The sequence below is a fragment of the Coregonus lavaretus genome (assembly GCF_964263955.1).
Source record: "Coregonus lavaretus genome assembly, contig: HAP1_SCAFFOLD_1762, whole genome shotgun sequence".
Lineage (NCBI taxonomy): Eukaryota > Metazoa > Chordata > Actinopteri > Salmoniformes > Salmonidae > Coregonus > Coregonus lavaretus.
In genome coordinates, this window is record NW_028158593.1 from 45,332 (window position 1) to 67,658 (window position 22,327).

Here is a 22,327-nt window from a genome sequence, read left to right on the forward strand (position 1 = left end):
TTTGAAGAATTTCAAATATAAAATATATTTTGATTCGTTTGACACTTTTTTGGTTACTACAGTGAGGGAAAAAAGTATTTGATCCCATGCTGATTTTGTACGTTTGCCCACTGACAAAGAAATGATCAGTCTATAATTTTAATGGTAGGTTTATTTCAACAGTGAGAGACAGAATAACAACAAAAAAATCCAGAAAAACTCATGTCAAAAATGTTATAAATTGATTTGCATTTTAATGAGGGAAATAAGTATTTGACCCCCTCTCAATCAGAAAGATTTCTGGCTCCCAGGTGTCTTTTATACAGGTAATGAGCTGAGATTAGGAGCACACTCTTAAAGGGAGTGCTCCTAATCTCAGTTTGTTACCTGTATAAAAGACACCTGTCCACAGAAGCAATCAATCAATCAGATTCCAAATTCTCCACCATGGCCAAGACCAGGGACAAGATTGTAGACCTACACAAGGCTGGAATGGGCTACAAGACCATCGCCAAGCAGCTTGGTGAGAAGGTGACAACAGTTGGTGCGATTATTCGCAAATGGAAGAAACATAAAAGAACTGTCAATCTCCCTCGGCCTGGGGCTCCATGCAAGATCTCACCTCGTGGAGTTGCAATGATCGGTGAGGAATCAGCCCAGAACTACACGGGAGGATCTTGTCAATGATCTCAAGGCAGCTGGGACCATAGTCACCAAGAAAACAATTGGTAACACACTACGCCGTGAAGGACAGAAATCCTGCAGCGCCCGCAAGGTCCCCCTGCTCAAGAAAGCACATATACAGGCCCGTCTGAAGTTTGCCAATGAACATCTGAATGATTCAGAGGAGAACTGGGTGAAAGTGTTGTGGTCAGATGAGACCAAAATCGAGCTCTTTGGCATCAACTCAACTCGCCGTGTTTGGAGGAGGAGGAATGCTGCCTATGACCCCAAGAACACCATCCCCACCGTCAAACATGGAGGTGGAAAGATTATGCTTTGGGGGTGTTTTTCTGCTAAGGGGACAGGACAACTTCACCGCATCAAAGGGATGATGGACGGGGCCATGTACCGTCAAATCTTGGGTGAGAACCTCCTTCCCTCAGCCAGGGCATTGAAAATGGGTCGTGGATGGGTATTCCAGCATGACAATGACCCAAAACACACGGCCAAGGCAACAAAGGAGTGGCTCAAGAAGAAGCACATTAAGGTCCTGGAGTGGCCTAGTCAGTCTCCAGACCTTAATCCCATAGAAAATCTGTGGAGGGAGCTGAAGGTTCGAGTTGCCAAACGTCAGCCTCGAAACCTTAATGACTTGGAGAAGATCTGCAAAGAGGAGTGGGACAAAATCCCTCCTGAGATGTGTGCAAACCTGGTGGCCAACTACAAGAAACGTCTGACCTCTGTGATTGCCAACAAGGGTTTTGCCACCAAGTACTAAGTCATGTTTTGCAGAGGGGTCAAATACTTATTTTTCTACAAATCAATTTATAACATTTTTGACATGCGTTTTTCTGGATTTTTTTTGTGTTATTCTGTCTCTCACTGTTCAAATAAACATACGATTACAATTATAGACTGATCATGTCTTTGTCAGTGGGCAAACGTACAAAATCAGCAGGGGATCAAATACTTTTTTCCCTCACTGTACATGATTCCATATGTGTTATTTCACAGTTTTGATGTCTTCACTATTATTCTACAATGTACAAAATTGTACAAATAAAGAAAAACCCTTGAATGAGTAGGTGTGTCCAAACTTTTGGCTGTTAGCCCCTCTGCCATGATTTACTATAGTGTGTGTATGCGTGTATGTGTGTGTGCGCACGTGCATGCGTGCAGTTGTGTGTGTGTGTGAAGGAACAGAATGTTATCATGTTATCAAGGTAACAAAACACAACCTCTAACCTCCTCTCTCTCTCTTTCCTTCCATCTTTCTCTCCCTCCCTTTCTCTCTGTAGGACTTTAAGGAGCAGATGGTTCACCATATGGCCACCATCTTCCTCATCAGTTTCTCCTGGTGTGTCAACTACATCAGAGCGGGCACGCTCATCATGCTGCTGCACGACTCCTCCGACTATTTACTGGAGGTACAACCAATTACAGGGGAGCTGGGTCACCGACATAACATGATAATAATATCACTGCCATGATATGATAATAATATGGTGATTTAGTAGTTGCTGTTATCAAAAACAACTTACAGTTATCACATGTAGTTTGTATGTGGGGCCCACAGGGGAATCACCCACAAGGAAATCCCATTTTATTTGATAAACCAAGAAGTGTGGTCCTCTGTAGCTCAGCTGGTAGAGCACGGCGCTTGTAACGCCAAGGTAGTGGGTTCGATCCCCGGGACCACCCATACACAAAAATGTATGCACGCATGACTCTAAGTCGCTTTGGATAAAAGCGTCTGCTAAATGGCATATTATTATTATTATTATAAGTGGACAAAGTACTGCTGATATTGGAGAAGAGGAGATATGGAAAGATTTAGTACTGTCACCTGGTGGAAAAGATATGACATTACAACTATTCTAACAACAACCTTTCTCTATCTCTCTCTCCCCCTCTATCTCTCTGACAGTCTGCTAAGATATTCATCTATGCTGGATGGAGAAACACCAGTAACTACGTCTTCTTCCTCTTCGCTACCGTCTTCATCTTCACTAGACTCTATATCTTCCCCTTCTAGTGAGAAAACACCTGCACACTCCCACCACACACCAATGATCTAAATCTCTCACACCAATTCTGATTAGCATCATAAATGTCTGTTAATTGTCTGTTAGTTGTTACTGATGTTATCCTCTCTTTTTGCCCCCCCCACCCCCACCCCTCTCTCTCTCTCTCTCAGCATCATTTATGCTACGTACGTTTATCCATTGACTATGTACTCTCCATTCTTTGGATACTACTTCCTGAATGTCCTTATGATGGTGCTGCAGTGTCTACATATCTTCTGGGCCATCCTCATTCTGCGTATGGCCGTCCGCTTCCTGAGCAGCGATGTATGTACACACACATCCTGACAACACTGCACACACAACCCAGTGTATCTTTGTTTGTCTTGTATGTGAGAGAGAAGTGAATATGTGGGAAACAGATGTAGAGACCTAGAGAGACTGGGAGAGGAGGGGTGGGTGGAGGAGAGAGAAAGTTTATTTAGAAATCACAAATTGATATGTGTTGGAAAGCCCAGCTGATAAAGAGCAGAAGTCTGGTTTGGGTCCAGTTTGGGGAAAGGAAAAGTAATGTCTCTGGACAGATGACCTATTTCTAAACACACCTCTCTTTCCCTCCTTCCTTTTGCTTCAGGAAAAGGTAGAGGACGAGAGGAGCGATAAAGAAGAGACGGACGAGTCAGGGGAGGAAGAGGAGGAGGTGAAGAAGAAAGGCGCTGTGCAGAACGGTGACGCCACTCACAACAACCACCGCAAGACAGAGTAATGAAAATGTGTGCGAGGAAGTAAGAGTGGGAAGAATTCACATCCCTCACTCAGCAGAGGGGGAGAGATGGAGTGAAGGGAAAATGGATGAGGGAGAGGGTGGTAGGGAAAATGGATGAGGGAGAGGGTGGTAGGGAAAATGGATGAGGGAGAAGGAAAGGTTTTCCTAAAGCCTGAGAACTCTATGTAGACCTGTACCTGTGGCTACACTACACTACATTATAAACACTCAATCACACACATGCACTCACACACAATTTTGGATATACTACATTAACTGGCATGGATCTGTTGTTATAGTCCATTAACACACACACACACGGGTCATTCTCACGAAACTGTAAAAAAAAAAAAAAAAAACATTCTCAAGTGTCATTTTTCAGGAAATGTCCTCTTGAATCACGGAGATTAGGATCTGTACTTATCTATTTCATAATTATTGTATTTTAAATCAGATATTATGCATTTTAACGACATTTTCACAAAATTGTCATTACCGTAAGTTTTTTAAGTAAAAAAAAAAGGTAATAAATCAATATTTATAATATTTTTTTACATTGCTCCCCTAATGAAAAGGCCTGAGTTAAACAAACAAAACACTGAAAATAAAAATATTTTAAATGAAAATATAAAATTACTATAAAATTAAATCAGACTTTTTCCCAATTTGAGTTCTTTAGCTGTTTTGGTAATGAGAAGGCCAAGTGGGGTAAAGGGGGTGTTTGAGAACAAGAACCTCATTCTGAAGGTATATAAGCGAATACATTTACTTAACTTGTGCTCATCTAAGGACTACTCCTCTAGATGATGCATCATGGGTAAATAAAACTTTCTTTAAAAACTGAGTTTTACAGGAACTTGAAAACGTTTTATGGTAATGAGTAATAAATATTATAGTTTAATGTAAACTTCAACTAGTATATGATTTATGAACAAACTACAGCAACATATTTTGTTTTATTCAAATAAGTTAGATTTTTATAAAGATGTATTTTTATAAAATGACCCGAGAATTGAATCCGGATGCATTTTCCCTAAACAGATGCATCATGGTTTTGTAACTCAATTTGCTACAGACATTTTAAAACTGGTTTCATGAGAATCACCCACAACCACACACACACACACTAATAACTCGGCTAAGGAATAGCATTGGGAACGTCACAGTGTGATTTCAGTTCCTCGGATGGTTGGCCCTCTAAAATAATGTTAAAAAGGATGTGAAAGGAAGAGAGGACAGAGTGATGAGAATGAAAGGAAGGAGAGAAGGAAGAGGAGAAAGAGAGAGTGTGATGCTGCTTCTACTATAGCGCTTCTTACTGTGCACACTGCCTTACAGCCAGACTATGGGTGCGTTTACCTTATTTTATTTTTCAGTTACCTTGTTGTTGCTCAATCTGCGATAAGCATGTTTTGTCCAATACTCCAGTTGCCACGAAAGACAGACTTTAGAAAAGAGACACGACGAGATTTAACCTGACACACAAAAACACAATCATGTGAATGTGTCCTTGTGTGAGTGTTGATTTGGAGCACCAGGCAGGGAGCTGACGTTCAGATTCGCCGGCCCTGGTTTTTATGATTCTATGCAATTATGTTTTTTCTGCTGTAGTGCATCTTAATGGGATGCCTTCAACGTTGTTTGTGACACCTCTAAGCTTGTAAAACCCATTCAGTAAGATTGTGAGGGAGTCGGGTTGTGTCCCTCACTAGTAGCATGGGTTTAAATACTGCACTGTATGGACCTTGATTTGAGGGCCTGTTTATAAACTGCTTAATTGAATGGTTAATGAACAATGTAATGTGTATAACTGGTTAATAAACTATGTAATCATGTTTATAAGCAGCTTATAAGCAGACTTTCAAATTAAGTGTTAAATCGTTTTTTTGGTATATTAAGATTCTGCAGATTTTTAATGATGCTTTCCTTCCTTTGCTGATGTCATCATCATGTGCCAATGGTAACTTTCTGTCTGTAGACACTCTCCGTTGACATTGGAGAGGAAAATACTTTTTATCAAACCATTTTTATAATGTTTTCGCTCTGTATGTGTGTGAATAATTCAGTATATCTTCTGAGTGTCATTGACATCTTACCAGGGTCACACAGGCAGAACTTTATTTTCAGTATATTTCAATAGTTTTTGCTATATTATTTTTTGGCCTTTGTACATTAAAGGTAAAAAAAACAGTCCAGCCAGTCAGGATCCCAAATAGAATAATTCTGATTTTTGAAAAGCAATATTTGAACTGTTTTCCAGTTAAGACCAGTATGGACCAGTTGTGGTTTCATTCCAGTTTCATTCCACCTTGGTATGACGCATGTCATGGAATAGAGATGCATTCAACTCCGCTAAAGTTTATGAATCTCCCAACTCTGAGTGCTCACCAACAACCCAGTTCACCAAGAATGTACCACAACAGGAGCTAACTGTTCTATTCTATTGAAAATAAAAGTAATTGTGTGCTCTTTCTTCCAACAATGATATTGTAATGATGAACGTTTTCTGCAAATGTTTGCAGAGTTGAACGCCAGTCTGATTTGGTCCAGTCCAATCTGGTTCTGGGCACTATGATCCAGTAGAATCCTGACCCACACTGATGATGTCATGAATCATGATGGATATTCATTGGGGCCCTGGGTTGGTCAGTCAGAACAGGACATTTATTCTCAGGAGACTGGAAAGGGCCATTGTAATTTAGGCCTTATTTAGGGCAGATTGCCCCGGATTAGATTATCCTGGGTGTGTGATAGGTGTTTTTCTGTTATTGTAGAGTGATTTGAGGTATGATTCCTATGAGAAACAGGTTTACAGTCATGTTTCATGTTTGACATCATTGTTTCAGATAAGTTTGGATTTTTCTTGAGTTTGGATTTTATTTTAGCAACTCAATTGCTCAGTAAGCAAATGTATGATACATGGAACAATGGAAGTGTTGTATTTTTATCATTATATATTTTCAATTGTTGTTATATGTTAAGTGCCTTATCTGTAATGTATGTACCCTCTCTCACCTTTCTACCTTCTTCAGCTCCTCTTATCCTCATTTGTCCTTTCTCCCTCTTTCTTTTCCTTCTTGTTGTCCAATATGTCACCCACTCCTTCTACTCTCCCCTTCCACTCATCCATCTCCTCCTCCCTCACTCTGAAAGAGATCCTCCCCTCACAGCCTTTCACATCCCCATTCTAACCCTCGTTCATTTGTACTAACCTTGACCAACCTTCCTCTCTTCCCCCGTCGCTTTGGAAAAACAACAGTCACGTAATTACAGTGTTATTTTTTATTTTTTTTTGTGTATTATGATGCTTAAGTATTATCATTAATAATAAAAACAACGATCATGAATCACAATGCCAAACCTGTCTACTCCAATGTTTGTTTTACACACTCAAATTATGAAGTTCTCCTCACTGATGGGTAAGGGGAGGGTATCCATAGGTTTCCTATGTCTTGGTTTAGGTACTGAGGCCTATAACCTTCTATAAACACAGGAATTGTATATTGTGCACTTATTTTAGTGTACACACATACAATACATTTCTGAAATAGGAGTAGTAGGTTTATTACATTATAATACACAATTACATTATAATATATTATAATGTGAGTATAACATATCACTCAAATAATCTTAAAGGCTAAGATCTTGCTTTGACTCAAATAAAATATTATACAGGTGGTTTTGGCCTGGGATTCTGTGTACCTGGTCAAACATTGGGGTTGCCCTCTTATTGGATGTCACGTGTATCCCGCTAGTGACTGAAGAAAAGTGTTACACAGCTAGAGCAGACTTGGGCGCCTATACAGTCATTGCTGCTAGCCTTGAACGCCATCTTGGATCTAGATGGTTTTTAACGGGGAAAACAGGAAAATGGACAGAAAAATAGATACTTTCGCTCTTGTTTTGTAATTTCCCCCATTGGCTGATGATGAAGAAACACGAGTCATGACATCACCGCTTTATTTGCTGATATAGAGGTCCATAAAATCGGTAAATCTGAGAGGAAATAGGATTGTGGACTGAGGAAATTTCCGGAGTTTACTGTAACTTGTTTTGTTTGTTTATGTTATTTAACCCGGACATGGACTCTTCCAACCCAGGTACAGTAAAGTTTTAAGCTTGTGGGAAGTTCAAATGTCACCGGTGATAATGCAGATGGAAAAATTGGCGATCCCATGGCGCTTTGAACGAATCTGTCACTTTCTCCCGATTGCTTCTGATGACAGCATTAGGGAGCTAGCTCGCTCAGCTGGGGCTAAGCTAACTGGCAAGCGATAGCAGGCTAACAGGGTATTTGACTTTGACATTTGACTTGAAGAATTTAACTAGCTAGCTACTTAGCTAGCTATTGACGTCTCTGTCTTATTGCCTTTCTTGCAAAATCGTAGTTAGCTACCAACCTTGGCAAATAGCTTGTCATACTTTTTAGTTGGCATGACCTGAGCCGGTTAATGTTGCCAACTCGCAATGTTAGCTTAGCTAGTTATCAGTTTTAGCTAGCTAGCTAGCTAGGTGACAGACTTGCGTAAATTATGTTCATATAGCTAGTTAACTAGCTAGCTAGTTTGAGTCGATATTTCATCAAAACAAGTGTTATTTTTACCGAACGATTTGCTCTTTTTTTTTTGCCAGCTAACAGTTAGCTTGTTCTGCTTGGCTACTGTATTTGTTAGCTAGCTTGCTAGCTTTGTGGCTAACTAAGTTAACGCGTAGCCATAGGTTTCATTACCAGAGAGGCAATAACTTGCTCGCTATACTCACAACTGCAATGGAGAGCTACAGGATGTGCATGGTTCAATCCAGCATTCACACACCTTCATTTTATATCAAGTCTGACGATTGGTTGATTAAGGTGTGTTACTACATGGCTGCCTGGAACACAATATATACCGGTAGATATGTTTATGGCTAAATAAGTGAAACAAACAGTTGTTACTGAAGTGGAACACTTGTAGCATCGTGTAACGTTACGTTGGATAATTTCTGTGTGTGTGTTTGTGTGGCAGACATACCAGATGACTCACTGGGTTTGGGAGCTGGTGGGGCCCAGTCAAGCAGCAGTGCTGTTGTGCTGAAAGGGTCCAATAAGAGACGAGCTGCGTGAGTATAATTTACAATGCCAATGAATCAGTCAATGACTGTCACATAACTTTAACAGACGGTCTATAGCTATGACAGTGCAGGGTAGAAGTTGTCCATAGGTGCAGAATCAGATTCACACAGATAAATTGTTGATCCATTCTTGTGTGTGTTAGTGTTTGAGAGTTTGTGGGTTACCATAATTTTACAAACATGGATTATGTCTACTTCCTCACAGGCCAGACTTCGATGATGATGATGATGATGATGGAAGCAAGCTCTTCAGGTAGGACTGACACTTGTCTCTCGCTGTTTCTTGCTTTCTCTCTCTTATCTCTCTCCTTCCCTCTCTCTCTATCTGACTGTATTGTGTTGGTTATTTTGATGACAGATCTGCTTCTCTGTCTTTGACCAGGTGTGATGACGACGGAGGAGGAGGAGGAGACAAAGAGCGATTTGCCAGGTAGAATAAGGAGGTTGTTGGTGCGTGTTTGTGCGTGTGTATAATACAGATATTCTGCATACACACGTCCCGAGACACCAGATTCCCTATCACACCACTGTGATTCCTGTCACTACTACTAACCCTTCTCTATCTGCTCATTTCTGAGCTCAGGGACACCTGTTCACTCCTATCAATCCCTTTCTTCTGAGCACAATCCCTTTCTTCCCCTCCTTCCTTCACTCCCTCCTTCTCTCTCTCAGGATCTCTGAAGTCTTTTTCTTTCAGCACTTCCTCTCTTCTATCACTCCTTCTCGCTTTGAAAGACCAGGTTCTCTCGATCTCTACATCTATCTATCGTATTGATGGATCATTCACTCCTTGTTATGTTTATCAATCCACGCTTGTTCCACCTACCTCATCCTAATCTGCATATATCATTTGGTTACGCCAACACTAAACTCTACTAAATGTTGTCCACCTACCTGCCCACCTCTCCCCATTTATATCCATCCCCCTTTCTCTCTCCTCTTCCTCTTTCTCCCCATCTCTACCCCATCCCTGTCCCTCCTCCTTCTCCATCTCTGCCGCTCCTCCCCCTGCTCTCCACATCTCTACCCCCATCTCTGTCCTTCCTACTCTCCTCTCTTCCTCTCCTCCCTCATTCCCTCGCTCCAGGGAGAACCACAGTGAGATTGAGCGGCGGCGGAGGAACAAGATGACCGCTTACATCACAGAGCTGTCGGACATGGTGCCCACCTGCAGCGCGTTGGCACGGAAACCAGACAAGCTGACCATCCTGCGCATGGCCGTGTCCCACATGAAGTCTCTGAGAGGGAGCGGCAACACCGCAGCAGACGGGACATACAAACCATCCTTCCTCACCGACCAGGTTAGAGAAAGAGAGGGAGAGAAGGAGGATGGCAGGGAGGAGATGGGGGTTGAGGGATGAAAAGGGGAAAATGTTATCCTATGTGTTTATTGCACAATAATAACTGAGTATCTTCTTCCATGTCATCTCTCCCCCCATCCCCCTCTTTGTAGGAGCTGAAGCACCTGATCCTGGAGGCTGCTGATGGCTTCCTGTTTGTGGTGTCATGTGAGAGTGGGCGGGTCGTCTATGTGTCAGACTCCCTGACCCCTGTTCTTAACCAATCGCAGTCCGATTGGCTAGGCTCCTCCCTCTATGACCAGCTGCACCCGGACGACGGAGACAAACTACGAGAGCAGCTCTCTACTGCAGAGAATAACAATACAGGTACACACAGGTGGTACAGATTATCTACTGGAGCAGCTCTCCACTGCAGAGAGTTATAATACAGGTACACACAGGTGGTACAGATTATCTACAGGAGCAGCTCTCCACTGCAGACAGTTATAATGCAGGTACACACAGGTGGTACAGATTATCTACAGGAGCAGCTCTCCACTGCAGAGAGTTATAATACAGGTACACACAGGTGGTACAGATTATCTACAGGAGCAGCTCTCCACTGCAGAGAGTTATAATACAGGTACACACAGGTGGTACATATTATCTACAGGAGCAGCTCTCCACTGCAGAGAGTTATAATACAGGTACACACAGGTGGTACATATTATCTACAGGAGCAGCTCTCCACTGCAGAGAGTTATAATACAGGTGAGAGAGAAACACACTCTCTCACACAACACTAATGATTGTAGGTAACGTCTCTCTCTCTCTCCCTCTCTCTCTCTCTCTCTCTCTCCCTCTCTCTCTCTCTCTCTCTCTCACTCTCTCTCTCTCCCTAAGGGAGGATGTTAGACCTGAAGACAGGAACAGTTAAGAAGGAGGGACAGCAGTCCTCCGTCAGGATGTGTATGGGAGCCAGACGATCCTTCATCTGTAGGATGAGGTGTGTGTGCTGTGTGTGTGCTGAGCTTGCGTGTGTGTATATGGCTGTATGCACCTGTGTTGGGAGTGTGCATTCTGAAATGTGTGTGTTTGTAGGTGTGGTTCGTGTCCAGTGGAGCCCATGTCTATGAACAGATTGAATTTCCTGAGGAGCGGGAACAGGTGAGATAATTCTGGCTTTATAACCATTATATTACATTAAACTTCACTGGTTTCAACCTGACTTATATATTTTACCGTAAAAGGTGAATGTATAGTGAACTATGGCTTGACTGGTAGTGTTCTCCCCTCTCTCTCTCCCCTGTAGGAATGGTCTGGGCCCAACCAAGGATGGGGAGCCTCAGTATGTGGTGGTCCACTGCACCGGATACATCAAGTCCTGGCCCCCCACAGGTAACTAACTAACTAACCTATGGCTCAGCTCTTATTTCCAATGTATACACCACTTCTGCATACTGAGTCGTGTGTGTGTGTATGTGTGTGTGTGTGTTTTTCAGGGGTGAATCTAACAGATGAAGAGGCAGACAATATTCAGGGGAGTCGCTACAGTCTAGTGGCCATCGGTAGACTTCAGGTAAGATGGGACAACTTAAAGTCCAATGTTTGGATGGGCTCATGCAACCACTATCTTACAGACACTTGTTCTACCCTTGTTGTCTAGGTGACCTCTTGTCCGAGTGACACAGACATAAGCAGCATCAGCGTTCCGGTGGAGTTCATCTCTCGTCACAACTGCCAGGGCCTCTTTACCTTCATAGACCACCGCTGCATGGCCACAGTGGGCTACCAGCCTCAGGTAGGCCTCACTCACAGCCTGGGGCTAGAGTAGGACACACACCCAGCATTGCATTTCATAGTGTATCAGGATACAGTACACTACCGTTCAAAAGTTTGGACATTTCCTTGTTTTCGAAAGAAAAGCAAATTTTTTGTCCATTAAAATAACATCAAATTGATCCGAAATACAGTGTAGACATTGTTAATGTTGTAAATGGCTATTGTAGCAGGAAATGGCTGATTTTTAATGGAATATCTACATAGGCGTACAGAGGCCCATTATCAGCAATGTGTTCCAATGGCACGTTGTGTTTGCTAATCCAAGTTTATCATTTTAAAAGGCTAATTGATCATTCGAAAACCCTTTTGCAATTATGTTAGCACAGCTGAAAACTGTTGTGCTGATTAAAGAAGCAATAAAACTGGCCTTCTTGAGACTAGTTAAGTATCTGGAGTATCAGCAATTGTGGGTTCGATTACAGGCTCAAAATGGCCAGAAACAAATAACTTTCTTCTGAAACTCGTCAGTCTATTCTTGTTCTGAGAAATTAAGGCTATTCCATGCAAGAAATTGCCAAGAAACTGAAGACCTCATACAACGCTGTGTACTACTCCCTTCACAAAACCGCGCAAACGGGCTCTAACCAGAATAGAAAGAGGAGTGGGAGGCCCCGGTGCACAAATGAGCAAGAGGACGAATACATTAGTGTCTAGTTTGAGAAACAGACGCATCACAGGTCCTCAACTGGCAGCTTCATTAAATAGTACCCGCAAAACACCAGTCTCAACGTCAACAGTGAAGAGGCGACTCCGGGATGCTCCGGGAGTTGCAAAGAAAAAGCCATATCTCAAACTGGCCAATAAAAAGAAACGGTTCAGATGGGCAAAAGAACACAGCCACTGGACAGAGGAAGATTGGAAAAAAGTGTTATGGACAGACGAATCAAAGTTTGAGGTGTTCGGATCACAAGGAAGAACATTTGTGAGATGCAGACCAAATGAAAAGATGCTGGAGGAGTGCTTGATGCCATCTGTCAAGCATGGTGGAGGCAATGTGATGGTCTGGGGGTGCTTTGGTGGTGGTAAAGTGGGAGATTTGTACAGGGTAAAAGGGATCTTGAAGAAGGAAGGCTATCACTCCATTTTGCAACGCCATGCCATACCCTGTGGACGGCGTTTGATTGGAGCCAATTTCCTCCTACAACAGGACAATGGCCCAAAGCACAGCTCCAAACTATGCAATAACTATTTAGGGAAGAAGCAGTCAGCTGGTATTCTGTCTATAATGGAGTGGTCAGCACAGTCACCGGATCTCAACCCTATTGAGCTGTTGTGGGAGCAGCTTGACCGTATGGTACGTAAGAAGTGCCCATCAAGCCAATCCAACTTGTGGGAGGTGCTTCAGGAAGCATGGGGTGAAATCTCTTCAGATTACCTCAACAAATTGACAACTAGAATGCCAAAGGTCTGCAAGGCTGTAATTGCTGCAAATTGAGGATTCTTTGACGAAAGCAAAGTTTGAAGGACTCAATTATTATTTAAATTAAAAATCATTATTTCTAACCTTGTCAATGACTACATTTCCTATGCATTTTGCTATATTTCCTATTCAAACTCATTTCATGTATGTTTTCATGGAAAACAAGGACATTTCTAAGTGACCCCAAACTTTTGAATGGTAGTGTATGTGTTTATACTGTGTGACAGCTGTAAGCTTGATCTAACTTTTTCTGTGTTGTGTGTGTGTGTGTGTGTTGGCGCGTGTGTGTGTGTGTGTGTTCCCCAGGAACTGCTGGGTAAGAACATCTTGGAGCTGGCCCACCCTGAGGACCAGGGTCTGCTGAGAGACAGCTTCCAGCAGGTGGTCAAGCTGAAGGGTCAGGTGCTGTCCGTCATGTTCCGCTTCCTGTCCAAGGCCAGAGACTGGCTGTGGATTAGGACCAGCTCCTTCACCTTCCAGAACCCCTTCTCTGAGGAGATAGAGTACATAATCTGTACCAATGCCAACGTCAAGTACGTGCTGTATATATACACACACACACACACATCTGCACCAACGCAAACGTAGAGTACCTACACACACACACGCATTACCTGCACCAATGCAAGTCACCTAAGTGCGAGATGCCTACAACACACAGACACCACAACTCTATTCCACCTCAACATCTGAACATCTTCACTCTGTTTAACCAATCTGTTGAGCCACCTTAGGAAATGTGATGTCATCTCTTCCAGGATGTGTGTTTGTCAGTATATGTTCACCTCCCCCTCCCCTCCATACCCCCTTCAAATAAATCATTATCTCCCTTCCTCTCCTCCTCACCCCTTGTTTTTGTTGTGGGCCAGAAGAACCTCGACTCAGGACCCCCTCACCCCCATCTCGTCCTCGGGGGTGTCTTTGCCTCCCTCGCTGGGGGAGAGCAGTCCTAACTGCCCCCCTGTGGCCCTCAGCCCAGGGCAGGTGGCTGCCAGGTGAGACCAGACCCCCTGCACCCCCTCTGGCATGGGTCAGCTGGGGCTGCTGCTTCACTGGAGACTACACCTCTCTATTTCTCTCTTGTTTCCCTTTATTTTATTGTTCTCTCTGGTCTGGTCCAGAGTTCACCCCTTGGTAAGGGCTGTGGATTGTTACTTGACTTGACCGGGTCTTTCTGTTTTGGGGTGATTTTCCCCTCCCTCTCCCTCCTCTACAGTAGTAGGATATCCATCATGACCAAGGTGTTGGTTACGACCCCCTCTCCCCTCTCCTCTCTTCTTCTTGGTTACCATGGTGACTGGTGGTGGAATGAGTGCTGTTGGTCGGCAGGTGTTTTGGTTTCCCGAGCAACGGTGGAGGGCCTTGACGGAAATTATATTTTCTGTTGTCACTGCTAACTTTTCTCCCTCTACCACTCCCTCTCTTTTCTCCCTCTTTTCTCCCTCTACCACTCCCTCTCTTTTCTCCCTCTTTTCTCTCTCTACCACTCCCTCTCTTTTCTCCCTCTTTTCTCTCTCTACCACTCCCTCTCTTTTCTCCCTCTTTTCTCCCTCTACCACTCCCTCTCTTTTCTCCCTCTTTTCTCCCTCTACCACTCCCTCTCTTTTCTCTCTCTTTTCTCTCTCTACCACTCCCTCTCTTTTCTCCCTCTTTTCTCTCTCTACCACTCCCTCTCTTTTCTCCCTCTTTTCTCTCTCTACCACTCCCTCTCTTTTCTCCCTCTTTTCTCTCTCTACCACTCCCTCTCTTTTCTCTCTCTTTTCTCTCTCTACCACTCCCTCTCTTTTCTCCCTCTTTTCTCTCTCTACCACTCCCTCTCTTTTCTCCCTCTTTTCTCTCTCTACCACTCCCTCTCTTTTCTCCCTCTTTTCTCTCTCTACCACTCCCTCTCTTTTCTCCCTCTTTTCTCTCTCTACCACTCCCTCTCTTTTCTCCCTCTTTTCTCTCTCTACCACTCCCTCTCTTTTCTCCCTCTTTTCTCTCTCTACCACTCCCTCTCTTTTCTCTCTCTTTTCTCTCTCTACCACTCCCTCTCTTTTCTCCCTCTTTTCTCTCTCTACCACTCCCTCTCTTTTCTCCCTCTTTTCTCTCTCTACCACTCCCTCTCTTTTCTCCCTCTTTTCTCTCTCTACCACTCCCTCTCTTTTCTCCCTCTTTTCTCTCTCTACCACTCCCTCTCTTTTCTCCCTCTTTTCTCCCTCTACCACTCCCTCTCTTTTCTCCCTCTTTTCTCCCTCTACCACTCCCTCTCTTTTCTCCCTCTTTTCTCTCTACCACTCCCTCTCTTTTCTCCCTCTACCACACCCTCTTTCTCCCTCGCTCCCCCTTTACAGGCAGTTGCAGCAGCAGCAGGCAGAGTTGGAGGGAGGAGGGAGAGATGGTCTGTACGAGGCAGGACAGGTTACACTTCCACAGGTATGACTAACACTGACTAACACACACACCTATCTGCCCCCACGTGGCCCTCAGTGCAGGGCGGTAGGTAGCCCAGCAGCTAAGGAGTCGAAAGGTGGCTAGTTCGAATACCATGCCGGGCTCTGGGAAAAAAAGGGGGAGTGATCTGGCAACTGGAGGGCGGCTGGGTTCACGTCCTCAAGACATTCCCCTACCCACACAACATGCTCTCCATCCAGGGGCGCTGCACTGCAGCTTGACCCTGTGCTCATCTCAACTGTATGTGTGCTGTCTCGGGGGGAAGGCATATTTCCATTGTTCGCCGTAACATGGACATTGTTGTACCTACCTCCAAGCCTTTAGTGAGTATTGACTGCTGGTTGACCGTTGTCCATGTCAGATGCCTGTCCAGGCGGTGACCGCAGCTGGAACTGACCACAGTAAGACCATGGACAAGGCAGAGCTGTACCCCTCCCCAGACCAGGCCAAGGTCCTGCCCTCCACCTCTGCCCCCGGAGTACCCATCTACCCTCAGGGCAACAACAACTACACCGCTGCCAACCGCTCCAAAGACACATACATCAGGTATGACCATTACCCCCTGTTGTACTGTTTTAAACTGATCTAAGGGCAATGTATACTGAATAAGCTATTCTAATTTCCTGTTCCTGTTGTTATTAACTAATTCCAGGTCAGTGGGGATGGCCCCTCAGATGGTGCAGCCGTCCCACTCTGCAGGCCAGATGCTGGCTCAGATGTCCCGTCAGAACGGGGCACCCCCCTCCAACAGCAGCCCCCTGCAGGGAGGGGCAGCGGTGGGCTGGCCGGGGGCAGTAGCAGGGGCTAGACCCCCCTTCCACAACCAGGTGAGATAGCTGCTAGCTGCAGGTAGAAGTTGTCCAAACAGCCTGAAGTTTATATCCTCTGTTTTTGCCCAAAGTGCTACAGATGTACAATCTTAATTTAAGACCGTTTTCTACAGCAGGAAAATAATCCTGCAGCAACAGGAAATGTGAATTATGTGGATTATAATGAATATACTTTTTTTTTAGGGGTTGATACATTCAAGTCTGTAATTTCAAATTGGAAATTACAAACGTCAGAAGCTTTTTTTAAACTTCAAATAGAAGTTTAAAATTTGCTGCATTGCAGGAAAGTTATCCTGCAACAGGGTGATCAAATTTAAATAGTACATCTGTAGCTGGCGTGATGGGGATGAGTGCCCTGAGTGTCTTGCATCTCTGTATCTTAGCGTTGTAAAGGACCAAATCTTTTATTCCCTGTGTAATCCCTGTTTTGAGGATCACACCCCTGACAGTTTCACTAGTAAATGCATAGAAGAAACCTTGTACATTCATAAAGTGTGAATAATAACATTGTGTTTTTCTGTGTTCTCCTCCCGCCCAGCAGGTGGTGCCCCAGTCAGGGAAGGCTCTGTCTCCCCAGTTTGCCATGGGGAGTTTTGGGGGGGGCTCGTCCTCCTCATTCGGGATGATGCCCCCCACTACTGCTCCGACCCCCACCACGGGGGCTAACTACCCCAACATCAACCGCTGCGCCAGCCTCAATACCAACGGATATGGTACGCGACCCTGAGAGAGAGAGAGAGAGAGAGTGTGTGTGTGTCCAACAACTACAGTACAGTGTTTTTATGTGTTTGTGTATCCTGGTGTAGTTAGGTACTGACCCTCCCTTTGTCCTGCCTCTGTCAGATGGCTTGGGGTCGGGGCAGCAGTTCCCCTCCAGGGCAGAGGAGGCAGTGTGGCCCCAGTGGCAGGGCCAGCAGCAAACTCAGAACAGGGCAGAGCAGCACCCCCACGCACAGAACAACCAGCCTGACATCTTCCCTGTTAGTCACTACTCCTCTCTCTCTGTCTCTCTCTCGCTCTTTCTCTCTCTCTCTCTCTCTCGCTCGCTCTTCTCCATCTCTCTTTGTTTCTCTCCTTCTGACTGTACGTTTTGTTATGTGTTGTCATGTTGCTTTGAAGTTTAATCTCTCTCTTTCTCTCCCTCTCTCTCTCTCTCTCTCTCTTTCTCTCTAGGATGTTCTCGCCATGCTGGACCAGCCGGCCAACTTCAACAACGATGACTTTGAGATGCCCATCTACCCCTCTTTCAACGAGTGACCCCAAATACACTCCTCCACTTACCTCTCTATCTCTCAAATGTTTCCTTCTCTCTCCTTTGGTGCTCTTTGCTCTCTTTCTTTGCCTTTTCTGATCTAAAGAGAGCATGTCTAAATATTGGTCAGATGATTGCACTGCCAGGATGGAGAGAGCGAGTTTATCAGGGAAAAGTAAGAGTGAAATCAAGTAGAGGTATGCAAACGCAGGTTTAATAAACACGTAAAAGGCCAGAGGAAGAAAGGGAGAGAGAGAAGCGAGTCAGGGTTCAACGATAGTTGGGCAAATGTAAAATGACACATCTGTAACTAGCACTGCCCAAAGCTCCACAACCAATGGATTTGTTGTAGAGATGCAACACACAATCACACCTGAGCATGCACAAGGCCAGACTCTGAGGCAGGCGCTGCTTCACCAGTAACACACAAACCTGGCCTTTCAGTAACAGAGTCAGATGTGTGTTCATATGGATAGATCAGTCCAATCATTCACTTGAACTCTCAGGCAATCCAGGTGATCTATAGCTTTCGGGGAATATGTGCACTTCTGATCTCATGCCTGTGAATATCCTCTGTCTGTGCTCCCCTCGCTGTTTTAGCTTAGCAACCCTTAGCATGTTCAAGAGAACACTGTCCTCACGCAGACTTTTTAAACTTTGGGCAGATTTATACGAACACTTTTCTATTTGTACACAGGGTACATTGACGATGTCACCTATGAATGGGGTTATGGTGGTTTCAGGTGGAAGAGAGGGGGAGAGAGAGTCAGATGACTATGACTAGTAAAGTAAGGGAAGAGGAGGATATGGAACTATGAACACACATTTTACAGTGTATATTAGAACCTAATGTATTCCTATATATAACCAGTATATAAGTCAAGTATTTATATACGGTTATATGTCTACTGGAGGTGTTTGTATAACTTTATTGATCTCAACCTGAATGCACAGCAGTCCCAGGGTCCCTTTCTCACTCACTTGGATTCCTTCCTCTTCCTCTGTTGCCTGGGGTTACTCAGCACACTCTTCCTCCTCTCGCGCTCTTCCTCAGTCACCCTCCCAAGTGTGTTTTTCTTCTACTCTGTCAAAAACCATGTTTTTGTAAGAAAGGAAAATTAAAAACATTGGAAAGCAAGAATTTACAAGCAAGGATTATGTTATTTTTAAAGCCATTCTTTATTGTTGTCCTACATGTTTTTATCTTGATTATTTGAATATGGAAATACACAGGAAATAGCAATGATTTGATTGATTGACATTTTCCCCAACTGATGTTTTTATTTTCAGACTTTTGATTGGCTCTTCTTGTTGGAAGCCCTCTCCATTGCTACTTTGTGTGATAGGTTGTTTTTTATGTATATTGATCAGGTTATAGCATCTTATTCAGGACAGAAAGGTCTTGTTTAGAGCTGACATGATTCTACATGACACAGAATCATGCCATGATGTTTGGCCTGAAATTCAAGTCTTCCTAATTATGTTCAAAACACATTACCCAATAATCAATTAAGCAGTAGATGCTGATTATGCGTTTGGCATTTAATAAACTTTTCTTCTTTTTTTACACATTGTACAGGATACGATTTGCAGTAGATTCAATCAGAGTTCATCCTTATCGGGATAGTTTGGCATTCACAAATATATGATCTAAATCAAACACAGCATTTGTTTTCTGAAATCGATTGTGATGTTTAGTAAGTCACTATAACACTCTTATACAAGGAATTAAGAATTCTGATTGGGCAAGTGAGGGCTATGAATTTTAAGGTTCTGAAATACAGAAATTGTTAATGTGTAGGCCTTTCATTTTCACAGAGCATAATTCACAGACATGTGAATTGTATGTAAACCCATCATGTGTCAATAGTCACACGATGAAAATGGCAGTGTTTTGGTGACTGTGTTGTCTTGTTGTTTTAAACCACTTTGGTTGTTTTAAACCACTTTGGTTGTTCCCTGTTTTTACAATGATGTGACCTGCAGTTTATATAGCGCACAAAGATACAGAAATATATGAATATATATGTATAAGAAATGTTAAACAAGAGAAAGAAATGTTTGGTTTTTGTATTAAATTGTTATATTGTCAAGAACTTGTGGGTGGATATTTGTTTCTTTTAGGGGTCGGGGGGCTGTAACATTTGAACAGTTCCTTTTTAGAAATGTGATGATTGTACAACGTCACTCCTATGTATAAAATGTGTAGGCCTAGTCATATCAGACCTGGGTTATAACACTATTTCAGGTTTTTCAATTACTTTTCAAAACAAGTATTCAGATAACCTTTTATTTGAAAAAAACAACAAATAGTTGAATATTGGATTGTATTTGAAAATACTCATATACACTCATATACACACTTTCAAATACAATTTGGTAGATTATTTGGTTTTTACAAATAACCATTCAAATAAAAGTACTTGTTTTGGTCTGTGTATTTGAAAATTCCAAAATACACAGAAAAAGTATTTAAATAACACACTCAAATTCACAGCCCAAAAATTGCTCCCGAGTGTCGCAGCGGTCTAAGGCACTGCATCTCAGTGCTTGAGGCATCACTACAGACCCTGGTTCGATTCCAGGCTGTATCACAATCCGGCCGTGATTGGGAGTCCCGTAGGGCGTGCATAATTGGACCAGCGTCGTCCGGGTTTGGCCGGGGTAGGCCGTCATTGAAAATAAGAATTTGTTCTTAACTGACTTGCCTATTAAAATAAAACAATGTATTTGAAATTAGGTCTGAGTCATATGCATAAAAACCATGACTTTGTCCTCAACTGTCTTTAGGATGTTCACATGGTCTCTACGTAAGAGAGGAACAAAGACATAATCCATCCATCCTATGTCTATCTATAGACACACAGATGGTTTCACTACGAAAGAGAGGAACAGAGAGTAGGATAGGAAGCTTACATAGTGAAAGGTTGCTATTTTCATTCTCTCTCATAATTTGTCTCCACATAGGCTAATTGTTCCACAGACTAATACTGTTAAATGGGTTTAGAACCAATGGACGAGCACCAGATGGCTAAAAAAACATCATCAGCGTTTGACCATGTGGTCTGTCACCAACCATGAAGGGATACAGGGTGAACAGGCTTTTGTTCCAGTCCAGCACTAACAAACACTAATTCAGCTCATTGAGGTCTTGAAGAGCATGTATTGACAAGTCTGAGACACACACACAAACACATGCGTCCTACATAAGGTAGCCCCGTCCGTCCTCCCCCACTGGACAGTATTTTTAGCTGAAACCGGATCCCTTCAGCAACAGAGACTAAAGGCAACACTGCAAAACCCCTGCCTTTAACTAGCTACATGGGGACACACACACTAACCCGTTCTGACATGCAGACATCCACACTACTTATGCAGACACGCAGCAGGATGTTACGTACACATGGGGACACACCCATCTACAGTCAATAAAAACATTAAAAAGAGAGACGTGTGAGCTGAGGAAGTTATTTTCCACCCATCTGGAACAAAGTTCAGTTACAACAACACACAAAGAGACACACTGCAGCAGACATTACGGATCCATAACCAGGTAATGTAGAATACAACGTATATCTCATATCTCTGTGTGTTAGAGAGGGATGTGTGTGTGTAAATAGTAGTATGATTCAACTTTTACCAGCAGACCTAAGCTACAGAGAGCTGTGTGTGAGTCAGACTTTACCAGCAGACCTAAGCTACAGAGAGCTGTGTGTGAGTCAGACTTTACCAGCAGACCTAAGCTACAGAGAGCTGTGTGTGAGTCAGACTAAAGCCCTGCCTGGGTGAATACTTTCCTAAGTGCAGACAGCCTGCATGACTAATATGGCCAGATTGAACGGCACATGTAAACAATGGCCTGTTTTGGAACCCGGTTTAATTGTAGATGGGAGGAAGAGAGATCCTGTTCATATTATATGTTTCATTTTGATTGAATAACCAATGGGTTGTAGAACAGTTGTAGAAGCTCTGAGCGTTAACGAGGTCAGAGAGTGACAAGGAGCCAGGGGTCAGATAGAGATGGCCCCATTCAGTTCCAGGAGCGGCTGTGCAGAATTAAATCCAGAGGGGCATCTGTAATAAAAAGGGGGGGGGGGTCCATGAGCCTACAAGCAACTTCACTCATTAAGCTATTTGTTTCTCTGCAGCTCCAAGACTTCTAAAGGATGAAGAACCTTAGAGTTCCCCTCCTCTCTCTCTCCATCTGCCTGTTGCTGGGCAACCTGGGGGTGAGTGGCTACAGTAAAGACACACCCTGCCAACGGTCCCGATGCAATAACTGTCATGATAAGTTCATAAACCGGCATGTGCGTCCAGATACACCGATAACAACCGACCGCAACGTGTGGGAGAAGTACCTACGTGAAAACAGTGACTGCTCAAGACCCACGCAGTCCTTCCTCCATCCCAAAGACCGGGAGAGGGTGAACGCGGTCTGCTCCAGCTCTGGGGGAAAGACGTACCGGGGGAACCTGTGCATCAGCCAAAGTCCGTTCACATTTCTAACAGTGAGGAGCGAGACTGGGACCTGCGGCGTGTCCAGCGTGCGGGAAGAGAACAAGCATTTGATCCTGGCATGTGAGGTGCTGGAGAACAGGTGTGTGCCGGTCCACTTCGAGGGGAACCGCGAGGGGAGCAAGCCCGACAATAACGCTGCAGGATGTGGCAGCACGGAGAAAGGGAAGGGCTCAAGCTTCAAAGTATCAGGAATGTGGCTGGCATC

At 43.8% G+C, this 22,327-nt stretch overlaps 2 protein-coding genes across 4 annotated transcripts in view; both read left to right on the forward strand.

Annotated features, from left to right (window-relative positions):
* LOC311123790 (ceramide synthase 2-like) overlaps window positions 1-6,785 on the forward strand; it is a 30,009-nt gene extending 23,224 nt beyond the window's left edge. For both annotated transcript variants that reach the window (XM_084198022.1, XM_084198023.1), the window contains 4 exons: window positions 1,941-2,069; window positions 2,570-2,676; window positions 2,840-2,993; window positions 3,301-6,785. In XM_084198022.1, the coding sequence (XP_084054148.1) occupies window positions 1,941-2,069; window positions 2,570-2,676; window positions 2,840-2,993; window positions 3,301-3,432 (522 nt within the window). In that variant the 3' untranslated portion in view covers window positions 3,433-6,785. The remainder of the gene's footprint in view (window positions 1-1,940; window positions 2,070-2,569; window positions 2,677-2,839; window positions 2,994-3,300) is intronic.
* A 452-nt stretch (window positions 6,786-7,237) lies between these two features.
* On the forward strand, window positions 7,238-19,700 carry LOC311123793 (aryl hydrocarbon receptor nuclear translocator-like). 2 transcript variants are annotated; one of them, XM_084198025.1, is made up of 19 exons: window positions 7,238-7,535; window positions 8,442-8,535; window positions 8,753-8,800; window positions 8,930-8,977; window positions 9,635-9,848; window positions 10,001-10,214; window positions 10,731-10,833; window positions 10,929-10,994; window positions 11,140-11,225; window positions 11,330-11,406; window positions 11,494-11,628; window positions 13,396-13,622; window positions 13,962-14,084; window positions 15,423-15,504; window positions 15,884-16,068; window positions 16,175-16,349; window positions 16,891-17,065; window positions 17,196-17,332; window positions 17,526-19,700. In XM_084198025.1, the coding sequence occupies exons 1-19, from the start codon at window positions 7,499-7,501 to the stop codon at window positions 17,607-17,609; spliced, it is 2,310 nt and encodes a 769-aa protein (XP_084054151.1). In that variant the 5' UTR covers window positions 7,238-7,498; the 3' UTR covers window positions 17,610-19,700. The 2 variants fall into 2 exon arrangements, with proteins under 2 accessions (XP_084054151.1, XP_084054152.1); XM_084198026.1 differs by lacking the exon at window positions 13,962-14,084 and having other exon boundaries at window positions 7,417-7,535.
* The last annotated feature ends 2,627 nt before the right edge of the window (window positions 19,701-22,327 follow it).